This window comes from Rattus rattus, chromosome 14 (genome assembly GCF_011064425.1).
Source record: "Rattus rattus isolate New Zealand chromosome 14, Rrattus_CSIRO_v1, whole genome shotgun sequence".
NCBI classification, from domain to species: Eukaryota; Metazoa; Chordata; class Mammalia; order Rodentia; family Muridae; genus Rattus; species Rattus rattus.
The window spans coordinates 7283094-7299987 of NC_046167.1; the positions used below are offsets into that span (position 1 = coordinate 7283094).

Sequence of the window (16894 nt, forward strand, 5' to 3'; positions counted from 1 at the left end):
AGTGTACTCCTTCTAGCTGGAATCCAGACTCTGGCTTAGTACACCTTTAATCCCACACCATGTGGGTAAGGTTAGTTTGTAGAAGGAAGCAGCCATGTTTGAAAGTGACATATAGGTGAGGGGTTGATAAAGTGATGAATCAGAGAAAGATCTGACAGACTGAGTCAGAGGTAGGATATGTCTGACTCTCACAAGAACAGACAGGGAAGAGAGGCCACTTATAAAAGCCATGCAGAGAACAAGAGAGGTGGCAGTTTTACCTGCACAGTTTTACAGAGGTGGGTGGCAGGTGAAGACAGAACAAGCTAGCGAATGAGAAGGACAGAAGATCAGAACAGACTGCCAGAGTTAGTTTGAGGCCAAAGAGAGAGTAACTCAGCGAGAAGCAGAGCAAAGTCAGATCGAATCAGTCAGCTTGGAGAGGAGTTTGAGCCAGCACGGCTGAGCTGAATCAGCCAGCCAGAGTTCAGAAAGAGCTAAAAAGGGTGAGCTTCTTAATCTGTCAGCCTCTGAGATGGCAATTACATCGGGTGAATAAAAGTTACTATTATAGGAAACACTCTGAGTTATGGTAAATATGTTGTACTAGAAAACATACCTAACATTTCTATTATACAGTCACCATGTTTCTGGATTCTTAACGGGTGACAACATGATGACATTCATGGTTCAAAGGGTTTAACCTTCACTTTCATCTTTCCATGAAATCAATTAAACGGCTGATTCTCTCTAACAGTGCATGCATGGTGAACTCCAAAGCACATTCTATGTATACCTTACTTAAGTATAATCTACTCTTCTGCCACACAAAAATTCAGCATCACCATGCTGGAGTCCTTTTGTTTTTAACTAAATCATCTCACATTTGTCTCTGTAGTTGTCCCATTTGACTCCCCCAACCTTAGTTTGAACCATCAAATCCTTCAGGGTTCTCCCATAGGTAACCACAATACTCTTGCAAGCAATTATACACACTGCACACAGTGTGTCTGTACTGTGAGCAATTACACAAACATCTACATCCACCCTGTTAAAGTTTGTCACATATATAATTCAGGATTGATGATTCAAAGAGATGATGTAAAACTGACCCAATTTGCTTTCCTGATCCGCGTTTTATTTATAAACATTTGTTAATTTCACTCAAATCTAAATATTTTGCTATTTCAAAAATGTCCTGTCCATTTTCTCCTTTGGGTATCACTCACCATTGCAGCCCTCCCAGTTATATTCTTTCTTCCTCGTAAAAGCCACGAAAAATGCAAAACTCTCAAAGATACATCTTGAACAATTTCTCCATTGAGATTCATAGAATGATTCCCATAAATGCATAAGCTTAGCAACCCTGGAAATCCCATAAATTCCCAAAGATCTAAGCAACTCCACATTTCCCCACTTTCATTTCCCTCTGAACTGACGATGGCTAAGGCAGAAGTAGCATAATTTACCTTAGCTCAACATAGGTGTGCAAAATCGTTTCCATGTTGATATTGATGATTGGAAATCTTTTTCCCTTGATTTCTGTTTAACTTCCAAGTTTATAACATATTAAAATTTCAGAACAGACCAGTCCGTTTTTATGCCATTCCAGAGACAATCAAGGGATCTAGAGAATAAATAGTCCCAAGTTCCTGGCACTTGAAGTCCAGAAGTTCAAGTCATTTCATTATGCCACTGCTGTATGAACATGGAATTTCACTTTTTTAAATCTTTACAGTTCTATTACTTCTGTTTATTTTCATTAATTTTTCTACTCTTCTCCACCATCTATGGGTGACAGAGACAGTCTCATGTATTTAATCAGTCCATCATGATGAATACATCTTTAATATTTACAATGCATTGTGAAACTTGACTCACTCCTTCTTCAGCGAGTACTAGACTCAACACTAGACCTTTACGTTTACAGAGGAAAGCAAACTTTTGAAAAGACAATCTGAATGTCAGTGTTTAAGACCCTCAGATTTGTCTGTTTACATGGGACATTAAATAAAAAATAAAATTATTTAATGTAAAGAACATGTTGCTGTAGTGTGTATATGCATGAATAGTAACACATATGCTAAAAGAAAAATTTAAATAAGCCAACAACACTCTTTTGCACCTTTTAATGCTATACCTATTTCATGCTTTTCCATTTCACATACGTCTTACCAAACATATTACCAAGAAGGGAAAAAAAATCAAGGGATGGGTTTTACCAGAAGTTTTTAATTATTCTTTATCATTTTTGCTAAAATTTATTCTCGATATGTCTGTGTATTTTATTCAGCCCCATGCATGCACTTGTGTTGTAAAACAATGACTTTCACAATAAATTTCATTTATCTTAAAAGTGAGAAAAATTAATATAATATCTGTAATGAAATTGTAGGTATTTCTAGGTAACTACACAGAAGAAGACTTACCCCCAGTTGCCACAGTGACTTCATTTAGAAAATGACCATAAAATGGAAAATCGAAGGACAGATTCACTCTCTGCAAGGAACAACATCAAAAGAGAGAGATCAATACAGTGCAGAATGGTAAATGTAAAATAGAGAGCTTTTCAATTAAAGCTAAATGATGTTTGTCTTTTACCCAATTGGTATTGGTGTTAACCTTAAAAACTAAGTGTTGGGTGCTACTAAAGAATAGCTTTTTGGCAATTTACTATCTCAAGCATATGAAAAAAGATAAGGTTAAGTTATGGGCTATTGACTTTTTTTCTGATTTACGAAGAGTCTCTGCAAATTTAAATTATAAACCAATTCAATTTCTTCTTGCATTCCTTATTACTGTTATTTCATCATTTACCAATATATTTCTATCACTTAATGCATATGCTTTTGGGGGAATAGTTTTGTCATTTTTACCAGTTGAATAGAAAACAGTAGAATGTGCTAAATGATGAGATTAAGTGAATGGAGATCAATGATAAGGCTCTTTATACCACTACTGCATTGCTTATTATTATTTTTATGCATCCTATAATAAAAGTGGTTGACAGAAGATGAAGTCATGGAGCTAGAGTTGGAGAACCAAGGACATCTTCATGTTTGTTTATTGTAGTGAGGTATCCAGACATAGCATTTGCATTTAAAAGCAGTAACTTACAGGATGAATAGAAGTAACCTCAGAGCTACTTTGATTGGGTATAGGGTAAATTGGAGAGACTCGGGTAGAAAATTCAAAAGTCTTACACTTTGCATTCTTAAACAAAGCCTAAAACAATTTTTATTAAATATCTAAGAAATAAGATAAACCACCTTCCAAAGAGTATATATGGAAGGACCCACGCCTCCAGCCACAGATGTAGCAGAGGATGGCCTTGTCCGGCATCAATGGGAGGAGAGGCCTTGGTCCTGTCAAGGCTCAATATCCCAGTTAGGGGAATGTCAGGGCAGGAGGTCAGAGGGAGTGGGTGGGTGGGTAGGGGAGCACCCTCATAGAAGCAGGAGGAGGAGGAATGGGATAGAGGGGTGGGGAACAAGAAAAGGGGACAGCATTTGAAATGTAAATAAAAAAATCATATAAAAGAAAAAAATTAAAAAAGAGATAGCATGTATGTATTTTAACACTATCGTATATAAAAGTAGTAAACTACAAAGGAAAAAAGTAGATTTTGTATGCTTAAAACATTACAAGGCAAGAAACAAGAAACATATTACATATAATGCATATAAAAGACAAAGCCTGAAATAAATCAATAATTTTTGTCTCTGTCTCTTTGTGTTTCTGTTCCTATCTATCTATCTATCTATCATCTATCTATATTTCTCTCCTATCAATCTATTGTCTGTCATTAATCTATCTACCATTAATCTAAATCAATGTATGTCTGTATCTCTGTTTATCTATCTATGTCAATATATCTATTCATGTATCTGTTATCAACCTTCTATATGTCATCTATCTATCTATCTATCTATCATCTATCCATCTATCTATCTATCTCTATCTATCTATCTATCATCTATCTATCTATCTCTATCCATCTATCTATCTATCTATCTCTATCTATCTATCATCTATCTATCTATCTATCTATCTATCTATCTATCTATCTATCTATCTATCATCTATCTATCTGCATCTATCTATCTATCCCATCTATCTATCTATCTATCTATCTATCTATCTATTTATCTATCTTTCCATCTATCTATCTATCCATCCATCCATCTATCTATGCATCTATCCATCTATCATCTATCCATCATCTATCCATCTATCTATCCATCTATCTATCTATCTATGCATCTATCTATCTATCATCTATCCATCTGTCTATCTATCTATCTATCTATCTATCTATCTATCTATCTATCTATGTACACACACACACACACACACACACACACACACACACACACACACACATGCATTCAAAGGAAAGGTAACCAGTCTGGCCAAAGCCTGCACAGCCTTCCTATAGTAAATGACATTATGTTAAAAATCCCGCCATCTACACAGTTTACTTCTCTGAATCTACAGATTAAACCACAGAAGAAGACACCTATTGGAGTTTAGCTCTCTGCAATTTTGCAAATGATTGCCTTTTCATATCCTTCAGAGATTTCTAATGACTTTTTTGGCACAGAGGTAATAATTCAGAATCTACATTGACTTTCAATTAGCTTTTCTTTCCTTTTTCAAAAAAGCCACATCTTCCTCAGAAAAGTTTTACATCGGGTTTATTTTATGCTACCAGAAAAATCAAAACGTTTCCATTGTGCCACTTGGAATGAGTGGCCATTGGTAACAGCAAAATCAAAGTAACAATACCAAACTGCCCTGTCTGAAAGATGTCAAAAACAGTCCAGTGAAGGGAATTATCAGAGTAGACAGAAGCCCTCCATTCCAATGTATTCCCATCCGCACTAACAGTTTTCTTCAAGTATTCGTTACTAACAAACCCAGTTTTCACCAGGGTTAATGAGAATTATGTGGTATGGTTTCTAAGCCACTTCAGGTAGTTAACTATTCTTGAGTTAGAACAAGATAAATGGACAACACATAAGCTAAAGAGAATGAAAGAGGCGTTGATAGAAAATAACGATTCCGTCTTCAAGTGTCACACTGTGGTTGAACTGCTCCCTCTTAAAATACATAATTTATCTACCTAGGACCATGACATCCTCTACCCTATATAATAGCAATGCACAGTGCACCTAGCAGGACCGAGCATCTGAAAGGCTGTTGAACGCACCCATCCCTCTTCACTCATTTCCGATGGTCCCGCCCCTCCATGGATACCATTCTCCTCACAGATGCCTTGCTTCCTCTTCCTTTTGAATGCTACTGTCTATCATCAATTTGTTGCCTTGTTCCAAAATTCATTACAGTCTTTTGTTCCAAAAAATGAATGAAAACCACTAAGATTCAGTTTTAAGGCCCAGCCCTAACTTGAACCTGTGATGGACAATTACGTCAACATTGTCCTTCTCATGCGAGTCATAAACTGTAGCTTCTAGTTCTTAAAGTCAATACTCTTGTCCTTTAACTCCATACAAGAACAGTCATAGGATTAGTCATGGTTTCTGTAGTTTGTCAAGCATTGCTCTACTCTGAGGCATGCCCCTACTTTAGCCATACCAGATATAATGATGAAGAAGATTCTTAAGCAAACAAAACACAATAAGAAAACAAAGAAGAGGTGCTACTTGGGCTAGGAAGTTACTCAAATGTCAGAAAGAGTGAGCTTCCCATTAGTTGTGCATAAAGAACCAACAGGGACCACGAAGGAGAAGATTTCAGAGATCTTCCAACGTTCCTTAGCACATGTATGTCTTCTCCCCAGAATAACTCACATGTCTGTTTCAATATCTACATTCATAAACTGAACGCCTTTACATAGTCTTGTTTTACAACCATTTCAGAGTGAAAGCTTCTCAGAGGGAGAGTGGTTAGGTATGGCTCAAGCAGGAAGTGAAGACTATGCCCCTAGGCTTTGATCCACTATAAAGGCAATGATGTTCACTACTGAGGTATTAAAACCAAAGTGATAGTAAAAATGTAAAGGTGAAATTAAGAAAATCATTAGTTTCCTACCTAAATGACTGATGTAGAAAGGTAGCAATATAAATTGTTAAGCATTAGAATTTCATTAAGTACCTTTGAGTCAAATGATTATACATTCAACATAATTACCCTTAACTAATTAGATTATTATTTCCCCCCACAGAATGATCTATAAAAGAGGTGTCAGACAAGGATAAAGGGAAGCTTTATTTTTTCATGTTTTCATCCTTCATTCGTCACCTTATATATAACAGGCAATAAATCTAGGACCCAGGTAAGACGATAAGTAAGTTTCCCAGAGTCCCCTCAGTGAGGAGGAGAAGATTACAGAAAGATACACAATAGAACCATATGTAAGCAGAGTATCACAAAGAAGTGCCATTTAAGCCCCAATTCAGGGAACCAAAATTGAGTCTTTAAACAGGAAATACTGTAAGTTCTTCACAAAGACCTTTAGGTAAGACCGAAAATGAAACTACTAGAGGAAAACATTTGAGAACCATTTCTTAAAAGGCAATTATCTTTACGAATGGAACGTTCATTGACCCAAACACAATACTACTAATAATATACTACTACTACTACTACTACTACTACTACCACCACCACCACCACCAATAATAATAATAATAATAATAATAATAATAATAATATAAAACTGGCATAGAGGGCTGCCCAACACTAAGAATCAATGACAAGATGACCACAGTGAGGAAAAGTTGGCCTACAATAATAGAAGAAAACCTCTGGCAGATATTCATCCTGCTGATAACTGCTATCCAGAAGGTATAATGATGTCAAAACATCAAAAATCAAGAGAGCAAATAATCAAACCAATGAATGACAAAACTAGCCAAAAAGATACTTTACATATAAAGAATGTAAATACCTATTAAATGTATAAGATAAACACACCCAATGTTTTAGAGAAATGCGACTAAGTCTCATGATACTCCATTTCATTCACCCCAGTCAAAATGGCTATAGTCAAGAAACACAATTAGCCAAAATATCCAACAAAGGGGAGATACAACCCAATGAGACCACCTCCAGTAGATAGGCATGACTGTCAATTGAGGGATGGGGCACCCACACATCTCTGGAACAACAAAAAGAAAGTGGAACAGAGACTAAAGAGCATCCAGAGAATGCCCCACCTACGGATCCATCCCATCTACAGACAATAAACCCCAACACTACTGCTGATGCCAAGAAGTGCTTGCTGACAGGAGCCTGATATAGCTGTCTCCTGAGAGGCTCTTCCAGAGCCTGAGAAATACAGAGGTGGATGCTCACAGCCAACCATCAGACTGAGCCCAGGAACCCCAATGGAAGAACTACGGGAGGAACTGAAGGAATTGAAGGGTTTTGCAACCCCATAAGAAAAACAATATCAACTCACTGATCCCAGGGACTAACCCACCAACCAAAGTGTATACGTGGAGGGAGTCAGGGCTCCAGATACATATGTAGCAGAGGATCGCCTTATCTGACATCAATTGGAGGGAAGCGAAGATTGATGCCCCAGCATAGGGGCATGCTAGAGGGGTGAGGGAGGAGTGGATGGAGGAACACCCTCATAGAGGCAAAGGGAACAGGGGAGAGGTAGGATGGGGTGAGGGTGTTGTAGAGGGGTAACCTGGAAGGGGGACGTTATTTGAAATGTAAACAATTATAATGATTAATAAAAATGTTAGTAAAGATGTGGTAGAAAAAGAGAGATAGGGTCTAGCTGTATCTAACTCCTGGGTATATACCCAGCAGAATCTAAAGGTAACAAACTACAAAGCTTTCTGTATGCCCATGTATATCGTGGCACTATTCTTGTGAACCAACTTAGAGAATCAGTCTGAGTAGCTCTCAGTGAATAAATGAACAAAGAAGGGTAAAGCCATACATAATGAAGGACTATTGAGCTGTTAAGAAGAATTGAATCACATTTCATGCAGGAGATCAACATGTAAGCAAAAAGCTGGACTCAGTAAGGCAGATACCATGAATTATCCTTCAATTGTGGAGTCTTAAAGAAAATGTGAATGTATAAAGGGCAATAAGAGAAAAAAAGCAACAACAGGACCCAAGGAGGAAGGGTGGCATCTGTGCGTAATACAGGGGAATAAATACAGTCTAAAACACATTATGTACATGAATGGAACTCATTATTTAGGGCTGAAGAGATGGCTCAGCAGTTACGAGCACTTGATATCCTTCCAGTGCACACATATGGTGACTTACAACCATCTATAACTCCAGTCTGAGGCCATCTAACACATGTAGGCTGCACTGGACAATAGGTATGCACATGGTATACAGACTCACATACAGACAAAGCTGGCATACATATGAAATAAATGGATAAAATTTTAACAACCACCATTGTACAGTGAATATATCCTAATTCAAAAGGATATCAATGCCTGGAATGCAGGAAAAGGAGACTACAGTACGTACAATAATATAGAGTAATACATAAGTCCCTCTACAGGGCCTGAAAACAGGAGGTAAGGAACGTGGTGAACATGTATACTTCTAGCTGAAAGAGGGTTAAGTCACAGGGACACCAACTCAGCTGAGGAACAAGGGAAGAAAGGTCATTTCTGTTAGCTCTAAGAATGTTTGCTGTCACTAATTAGTAACGCATCCATTAACTATGCAATAATCATTATTTAAAAATAACCCAAAAGGGTCAGGAAACACTTCTGTAACTGAAAGACTAAGGGAATCCTGAGCACAGTCAAAAATTGTAGCAACAAGAAATTATGTCTATGAATCACTCCCTGCCTAATCATAAAGCATGTCTTTTACATTTGATTCAGTGAGACTTTATTTTTAAATTTTGTTTCATCTTTTTCTAGTTTCTAGCAGGATTTTCTAATCAGAGACTCTTGGGATCACACACCATCTTTGTTGGGTGAGTGGCTGTCTTAGCCAGGGTTTCTGTTGCTGAAACACCTTGAGTAAGAGCAAATCAGTGAGAACATACATCATCTGGATTACATTTCCACATTGCAGGCCATCACTGAGGAAAGTGAGGATAGGAACTTAGAAGGGCAGGAACCTATTGCAGAAGTTGATACAGACACCTCGTACAGGTACTACTTACTGACTTGCTCCTCAAGTCTTGCTCGACTTGTTTTCTCAAGGAACTGTGGACCAGCAACACAAGGATGGCACCGCCCACAAAAGGCTGGTTCTTCCCCTATTGGTCACTAATTTAGAAAATGACCCATAGGCAGATCATATGAGGCATTTTCCCAGTTGATGTTCCCTTTTTCAGATAATTCTAACTTGTATCAAGTTGACAAAAACTAGCCAGCACATCACTTTATGACTTCATAAGCATTTAGCCTTAATGTCAAGGTTCTCCTTGAAAAGGCGATTAGAAGGATCAAATGACTTAATGGTGCCAAAATTTCTATAAGCATAGAGCCATATGGTTAACAATAAATTGTGTTTATGAATATCTCCAGCATATCAATAGTTCATTTAAATTAGTTTTCTAAACATAGTTTTTCTCATTTAGTTCCTGATAAACTGCAGAAAATTATTATTGTGCATTCCCTAAATATTTGCATATATTATCAATTGCTTTTAAAAGAGAGAATTAAACTAATTAAGGACAGTTGTTTTGTAGTAGAACTGATGTCAGGAAGGCAGTTAATATTTCTGTGTAATATCACAATGCTCTAATTTGGCTGCTTTGAAACAGCCATAGGTACTATCTTTACAGGTGTTTGGATAATGAGATTAACAGTCAATATGCCAGACATGATATGTGTATTTATTTCTGTAGTTAACAAGGATGAATGTGAAACTTAATAGTTAAAATTGTGATAATAAGCAAAATACTCACTATTTACAAAAAGAATCACAGTAATTTTGCAGTGAGGAAAGAAAACCACAGGAGGCACCTTCATTGGGAATTGATATTGACATTGAAGGAAACACCCTTGAGTCTATGTAAGTTCAAATAATGGAGATTTATCATCACAGAACTAGAGACTGCTTAATCTCAGGTCAAGCTTCTGTGTCTGGTAGGAGACTTCTTGAATCATCTCAATGCAGAAGGCACAGAGGTAAAGAGCATCGAGGAGAAACAGCAAAGGGTGGGGAAAACTTACCGTTAGAGCATACCTATTCTCCTAACTACCTCAGCCTGAGATTACATCATCAGCCTCTATCGGGAGTCAGCATCATCAAGACCCGATTGTATCTTACTGCTTACACTCTTCAGTTTTGCTGCTTTGGGGGATGAAGATTCCAATGTAACAACCGTAACCATGTTAATGTACCTCCTGATAGGACACAAACAGAACAAAAAACTTCTTTTTTTTTTAATTAACTTGAGTATTTCTTATTTACATTTCGAATGTTATTCCCTTTCCCTGTTTCCGGGCCAACATCCCCCTAATCCCTCCAGTTCCCCTTCTATATGAGTGTTCCTCTCCTCATCCTCCCTCAACTACAGCCCTCCCCCCAACAATCTCATTCACTGGGGGTTCAGTCTTGCAGGACAGGGCTTCCCCTTCCACTGGTGCTCTTACTAGGCTCTTCATTGCTACCTATGAGGTCAGAGTCCAGGGTCAGTCCATGTATAGTCTATGGGTAGTGGCTTAGTCCCTGGAAGCTCTGGTTGGTTGGCATTGTTGTTCATATGGGGTCTCGAGCCCCTTCAATCTCTTTCAGTCCTTTCTCTGATTCCTTCAACAGGGGTCCCGTTCTCAGTTCAGTGGTTTGCTGCTGGCATTCGCCTATGTATTTGCTGTATTCTGGCTGTGTCTTTCAGGAGAGAGTCTACATCTGGTTCCTGTCGGCCTGCATTCCTTTCTTCATCCATCTTATCTAATTGGGTGGCTGTATATGTATGGGCCACATGTGGGGCAGGCTCTGAATGGTTGTTCCTTCTGTCTCTGTTTTAATCTAATCACATCGAATTCTCACTAGGAGAAGACATCTGTATGCAACCATGAGACATTTCAACCTCACAAAAGAAAACTTAAAAAATGTCATGAAAAGGGTAACAGATGTGAGGAAGAACTGTAAATTAAGTCTTATATAATGCCTGCGTGAGAGCAAGATGATAGATGATAATGTACAATGAGTAAAATTACACCAAGGTATCTCAATTACTTAAGAACATTGAACAAATATACATAATTATCATGTTATTCTATTCAAGGCAGTTTTATTGGATGAGGAGAAAGCTAGATGGGACCTCTCAGAAGTGTGAGCATTTTAAGAGTCTGAACATAACACTGAATTTTCAAAGATTTCATAACCTGTACCCAGTAGAATGTAATGGGCCTATCATTTCAAAGAAAACTGCTTGACTCAAAACTCTCTCCTGACAACTGTCTTTTGTTTACCCTAGTGTTTTTATCCTTCAGTAGCTAGTTATCACTTTGAAGACTAAACATTATGAAGCCTCCATATCTTTTCAGATATAATATTTTCATTGTGTCTAGTAGGGACTTGCTATCTATGGGTCACCTGGAGCCCAAGTAGATATTTCTAGATGTTTGCTAAACAATAAAATAGAAATTAAGTGTGGAAATTAAGTTATTTGGACTGAGACCAAATAACATGTCCAAATCCTGCATTACTTATTTTCAATTTCCATTTTCCTTAATTTATTCCAAAATATAGGAAGAAATAAGACCAGACAGCAAACATATTCACAATGACAAGACAAAGCAAAATAAATCAGAAACTCCAAAGTAACAGAAAGCATCTTTCTCAAGTCAAAATGATTTGACTAAGAAAGTAGCATACAGGGCCCTGATGGCATAGTGGGTGGGACCAGGGCATATGTGTACTCCCTAAAACATGGTGTGAAAAGCACTGGGGACTGGTCCTCCCAGAAAATGTCCTGCACAGCCAAGTCTGTTGTTTTATTATTTTCCCTATAATGAGAGATAAGGTGCTTCTATTTCTTACATATGCAAAAATTGAATCTTTAAACTAACATTTAGTATATTTTTAACACTTCTTAGTATTATCTTTCTCTTATATGAGCAGTTCCAGAAATACATTCACCTATAAAAGCAATAGTCATTAAAGACAATGGAAATGTATAAATATAATCATGTCCTTGTATTGTGTAACAAAGTTCCAGCCATCTTCAGGCACAAAGACAACAGTGGCCCCTCTCTAACTCACGAATATGCTTAACTCTTAACCTTCTCTGATTGTCAGTGACTGCATGGCCTAAGGACACATTTCTCAGGATGTGTCACCTTTACTCAATGATTCTTGACTGTACAGCTTGACTGCATGAATAGGAAAAGATCAAAGTGACAGGTGGTGTCAAAGAAAAATATTAAAGAGACTTGATAGAATATGGAGAGAAGGGTATGTACTGACACCAGCAAAGCAAACGACTTTGGATTTAAAGTAGATTCCACTCACAGGCGACAAATGATCCTGATACAATTTAAATGAAATACTGGAACAGGCAGAATAAATAATAAGACACGTCACACATTGCATTTGAAAAATGAGATATTTTCACCAATTCTCACATTATGGGAGTGGTCAACAGGACATGGGCTATTTATCCAGTGACTGAGATAATGGGAAAACCTAATTTAAAGATCAAAATATCCATTTGAGGAAGCTTAGTCGATATGTAGACACACACATCTGGGAACTAGGTATCCTTTTTTCAAAGACAACCCACAGATGCAATTGATTTTCAGAGTTAGACATTATAATCTCTCCAGCATTTTTACTCATCAAAAACTAATGTTTAACTACCCCTGGACATAGTGCAACACTCATTAAGTAGAGTATTCATAATCTTAGAAGTGTAGTATAAAAATGAGGGGATTACTGCCTCCTCAGAATTAGAGATGAAGGAAACCATCACTGTATCTTGTTTTTTCCTAACTGAACAAACACTCATTGGGTGTTCAGTTCATGTCTACAGTGCACTCAGTTGGAGAGGAATTTCTGGGGAAGTCTCTTCAGGTATTAGACTTTTTGAGAGCATCCACAATGGAGTCTGCAGAATACAGTATCTGTACTTCAATCTAATATTCCCTTTAGAAAAGGGTGCTCCCATTTTTAAAGTTAAGTATTTGCAAACAAAATTTTGATGCACAATGCACCTAGAACATTGGGTCAGGTACTGTTTTAAATACAGTACAAGTAATACATCACTGTATTGTAGTGACAGTCTTAGAAGTTTACTACTGGTATTATTCCCATTTAACTAGTGAACAAAGATAAATACCAAATTAAAGTCACACTAGTTGCTGGAAAAGTGCATACTCAGATCCAACCTGTCTGTGTTAACTATACTGGCTATAAAAGAATTCTAGATAGACATATACTAACAGAAGTTTTATCTTTTCTTTTTATCATGACAGTCCAAGGGATCTAATTCTAATCACCAGGCATGGTGATGGTAAGCAACTTTACTGATTGAATCTTTAGCAACATTCATGCTTAGGAAAGATCAATGGGATTTAATAGAAATTTATAGTGCTTACCTCATTTGGGACTTTCAAAAGGTGAGTATCTATTTATCTAGAAGTATTTTATAGCCAGTATAGTTAACAGGGGATATATTGCACTGAGTACCTTTGGCTTTATAGAGAGACTAGTATCCCTTCCTGTTGAAAAACCCCAATGCAGAAAAAATGTTTGTGATGGTTTGTAGATGCTTGGCCCAGGGTGTTACAATATGAGAAGATGTAACCCTGTTGGAGTAGGTGTGTCACTGAGGGCTTTAAGGCCTTCATTCTAGCTGTATGGAAACCAGCATTCTACTAGCAGCCTTCAGATGAAGGTGTAGAACTCAGCTCCTCCTGTGCTATGCCAGCCTGGATGCTGCCATGTTCCCACCTTGATGATAATGGACTGAACCTCTGAACCTAGAAGCCAGTCGCAATTAAATGTCCTTATGAAAGGTGCCTTGGTTATGGTGTCTGCTCACAGCAGTAAAACGCTAAGACAATGTTTAACAACAATTAAATATGATACACTCAAGCATGTATTTGAAATGAGTATTCCTTATTTTTATATTATATGTTTATGTGTATAACTGAATATATGTCTCACTTGTAACAAGATGCTGAGAAAGGCCTGAGAGGGCCTCTCTTCATAACCATCATTATAGATGGTGGTGAGCTGTTGCACTGTGGGTCTTGCATTTGCTCTGCCACAGAGCAGGGCTACTTTGGAGGGCAGTATGAGATGAGTTTGATTTTTATCATAAAAGGTTGTTGGATTAAAACTCAAAGGACAGCACATGCTGGTGAGGTTGTAGAGAAAGGGGAACACACCTCCACTGCTGGTGGGAGTGCAAACTTGTACAACTGAGCTGGCTATCAACTTGGAGGTTTCTCAGAAGACTGGGAATAGTTACCTCAAATCTCAGCTAGACCACTCCAAAAGACTATGTACCATCCCATAGGGACACTTGATCAACTATTATAGCAGCTTTATTTGTGATAGCCAGAAACCCGAAACAACTGGATGGCTCTCAACTGAAGGAAATGTGGTATATGTACACGATGAAATACTACTCAGCCATTAAAAACTAAGGACTTTGTGAATTTCTCAGGCAAACGGATGGAACTAGAAAATATCAACCTGAGTGAGGTAACCCAGATCCAGAAGGACATGTGTGGTATGTCATTTATAAGTGGTTAGTAGACATAAATTACGGGATAATCATGTTATAATCAAGAGACTCACAAAAGCCAAATAACAAGGAGGTTGCAGGGAAGGATGGCTCAGAAGGGAAAAAAATAGATATTGGAGGTCAAGGGAAGGAGGGAAATGGGCAGAAGAGGGGATAGGAAAGGAGCAGGGCAGGGCAGGGGATGGAAAAAGGAAGGGGCATAACTGGGAAAAATATAATCCAGACCTTGATAGAGAAACGAGTTCTATGTCTAAAATATCAAATCCCTAACAGTGGAGGATAATCCGAAGTGGCCCAAAAGGACATCAGAAGGACATGGCCAACAAATGTAGTATTCCATGACCCTTACTATTAATGTGATTTATAAGTCTAGCTAGTTTGAGCTCACAGGAAAGTTGAAAAGGACTTACATTCTTGTGGATCCTACAGACTGAATCACAAAGGTCTTTCCAGATGAGCAACTCCATGGTCCCCTATAAACAAGGGTGTCCCTGAGCCTGTTGCCCTAACTGTGAATGCTGCATCCCTGAAACCAGTCTTGTGGCCTCATAATGGGAATGGGATCGGGTGGGGCTGTTTATATAGGGTCTTCCATTCTTAAATGAGAAATGGGAATATGGGAATGGGGAAAAGACTTGTGTGAGGGGAAACTAGGAGGAGAGGAAGGGATGACTATTGTAAGTGAATAAATAAATACACTTATATTTTAAAAATGGTCATTTTTAATGTGGCCTTTGGAGATGATGGAGAAGAGAGAACAAAGTAAACTTCCTGCAGAGGAGTCATGCCCTCAGAGGAGTTGCAGAACTTTACTTCAGATTTTATTACACTCTTTGATCCATAGGAATTTAGTAGCTTCCTAGACCACAGGCCATTCCATGGCATGTCACGTGACTGTTGCGGTAACTATTAATCAACTCTGAGCTCACCATGGGTGTACACAGGGCTGTGTGCCCACTCAAGAGCTCTGGATTCTCAAATGAAAGACACACAAGCACTGTATCACTTTTAATATGGCCTAACTGAACCAGAGCTGGGGTTCTCCCTAACCCCACGTATAACCTCTGATATTCCTGAGTTATCACATTTGAAGATCTATATTTCATCTCTGCTACCCAAGACCCAACATTGGGTCCACTTCCCTGACTCTTACATGGTTGATTTCTATCTTGCAGCTTTTAAGTCTGATTCTCTGCTTTTCTGGTCACAGAGATTCTGCTCCTTCCTCTTTCCTTCATCTCTTTTCCAGGAAGTCTAAAAGTCCTGCCTCAGTCTCCCTGCCCAGACGTTGGCCAGTCGCAACTTTATTTCCCAATCAGAACCAAATGGGGGCAGGCTTCCTATAATACGTGTGGGAGATTGAAAACACATTTTTTTAGTAACACAATTAGCATTGTGCCACTACACAGAACCCCAAACCCCAAACCAATTGAACAACTACTCATATACTGAAACCAGTAGCTAAACTCTTTCCTTCAAAATTAAGAGAGAAAGACAGATACATATACAATATGCCCTAGTCTTTGTTATTCTATAAGCAAATACATTACAGGGAAGAAAGACCAGAATGATGAGAAGCAACTCAAAGGAGAAGTCAGAGAGAGAGAGAGAGAGAGAGAGAGAGAGAGAGAGAGAGAGAGAGAGAGAGAGAGAGAGAGAGAGAGAGAGAGAGAATGAGAATATGAATAAGAGCAGTTGTTAGTCATTATGAGCACAAATCCTGACATTTATTTGATTTAATAGAGGGTTGCCAAGATGGCTAAGTGAGTAAAACCACTTACAATGAAAATCAGAATCCCTGAGCTCATCTTAGATTGCTTCTGAAAGAGAAGAAGCAAAATTATCCCCTCTCTGACCTCCATGAGCACTGTGGCAAACACAGGCACCTTCCCACAGAGAGTGTGGGGTTATTCTGGTCATGCTGGGCATGTAGGAAGAGTATGCTAGTACAGAGCTTGCCACATACATACGACAACCGAAGTCAGATCCTCATAATCTATGGAAAAGTACAGGAAGAGAATTGACTAAACAAAGCTGTCCTTTGTCCCTCAAAATTATCCCATGCCTAGCCCCAAAGGAATCATACACATACATAATTATAAACTAATTGTGGTCCCCACGATAAGCTAATAGATGTAACACACTATTTTAAAGTTCATCCTTTTAATAAAATAGGCACACAACACCAGGCACATCAAACAAAGTATGGAAAAAACCAACTGGAATAATCCAAGAAAACTA

The 16894-nt window shown here is 38.1% G+C and overlaps 1 protein-coding gene across 1 annotated transcript in view; it reads right to left on the bottom strand.

Annotated features, from left to right (window-relative positions):
• Plxdc2 (plexin domain containing 2) overlaps positions 1–16894 on the bottom strand; it is a 186248-nt gene that overhangs the window by 123511 nt on the left and 45843 nt on the right. Inside the window, exon 4 of the mRNA XM_032885180.1 lies at positions 2409–2478. Within this exon, the coding sequence (XP_032741071.1) occupies positions 2409–2478 (70 nt within the window). The remainder of the gene's footprint in view (positions 1–2408; positions 2479–16894) is intronic.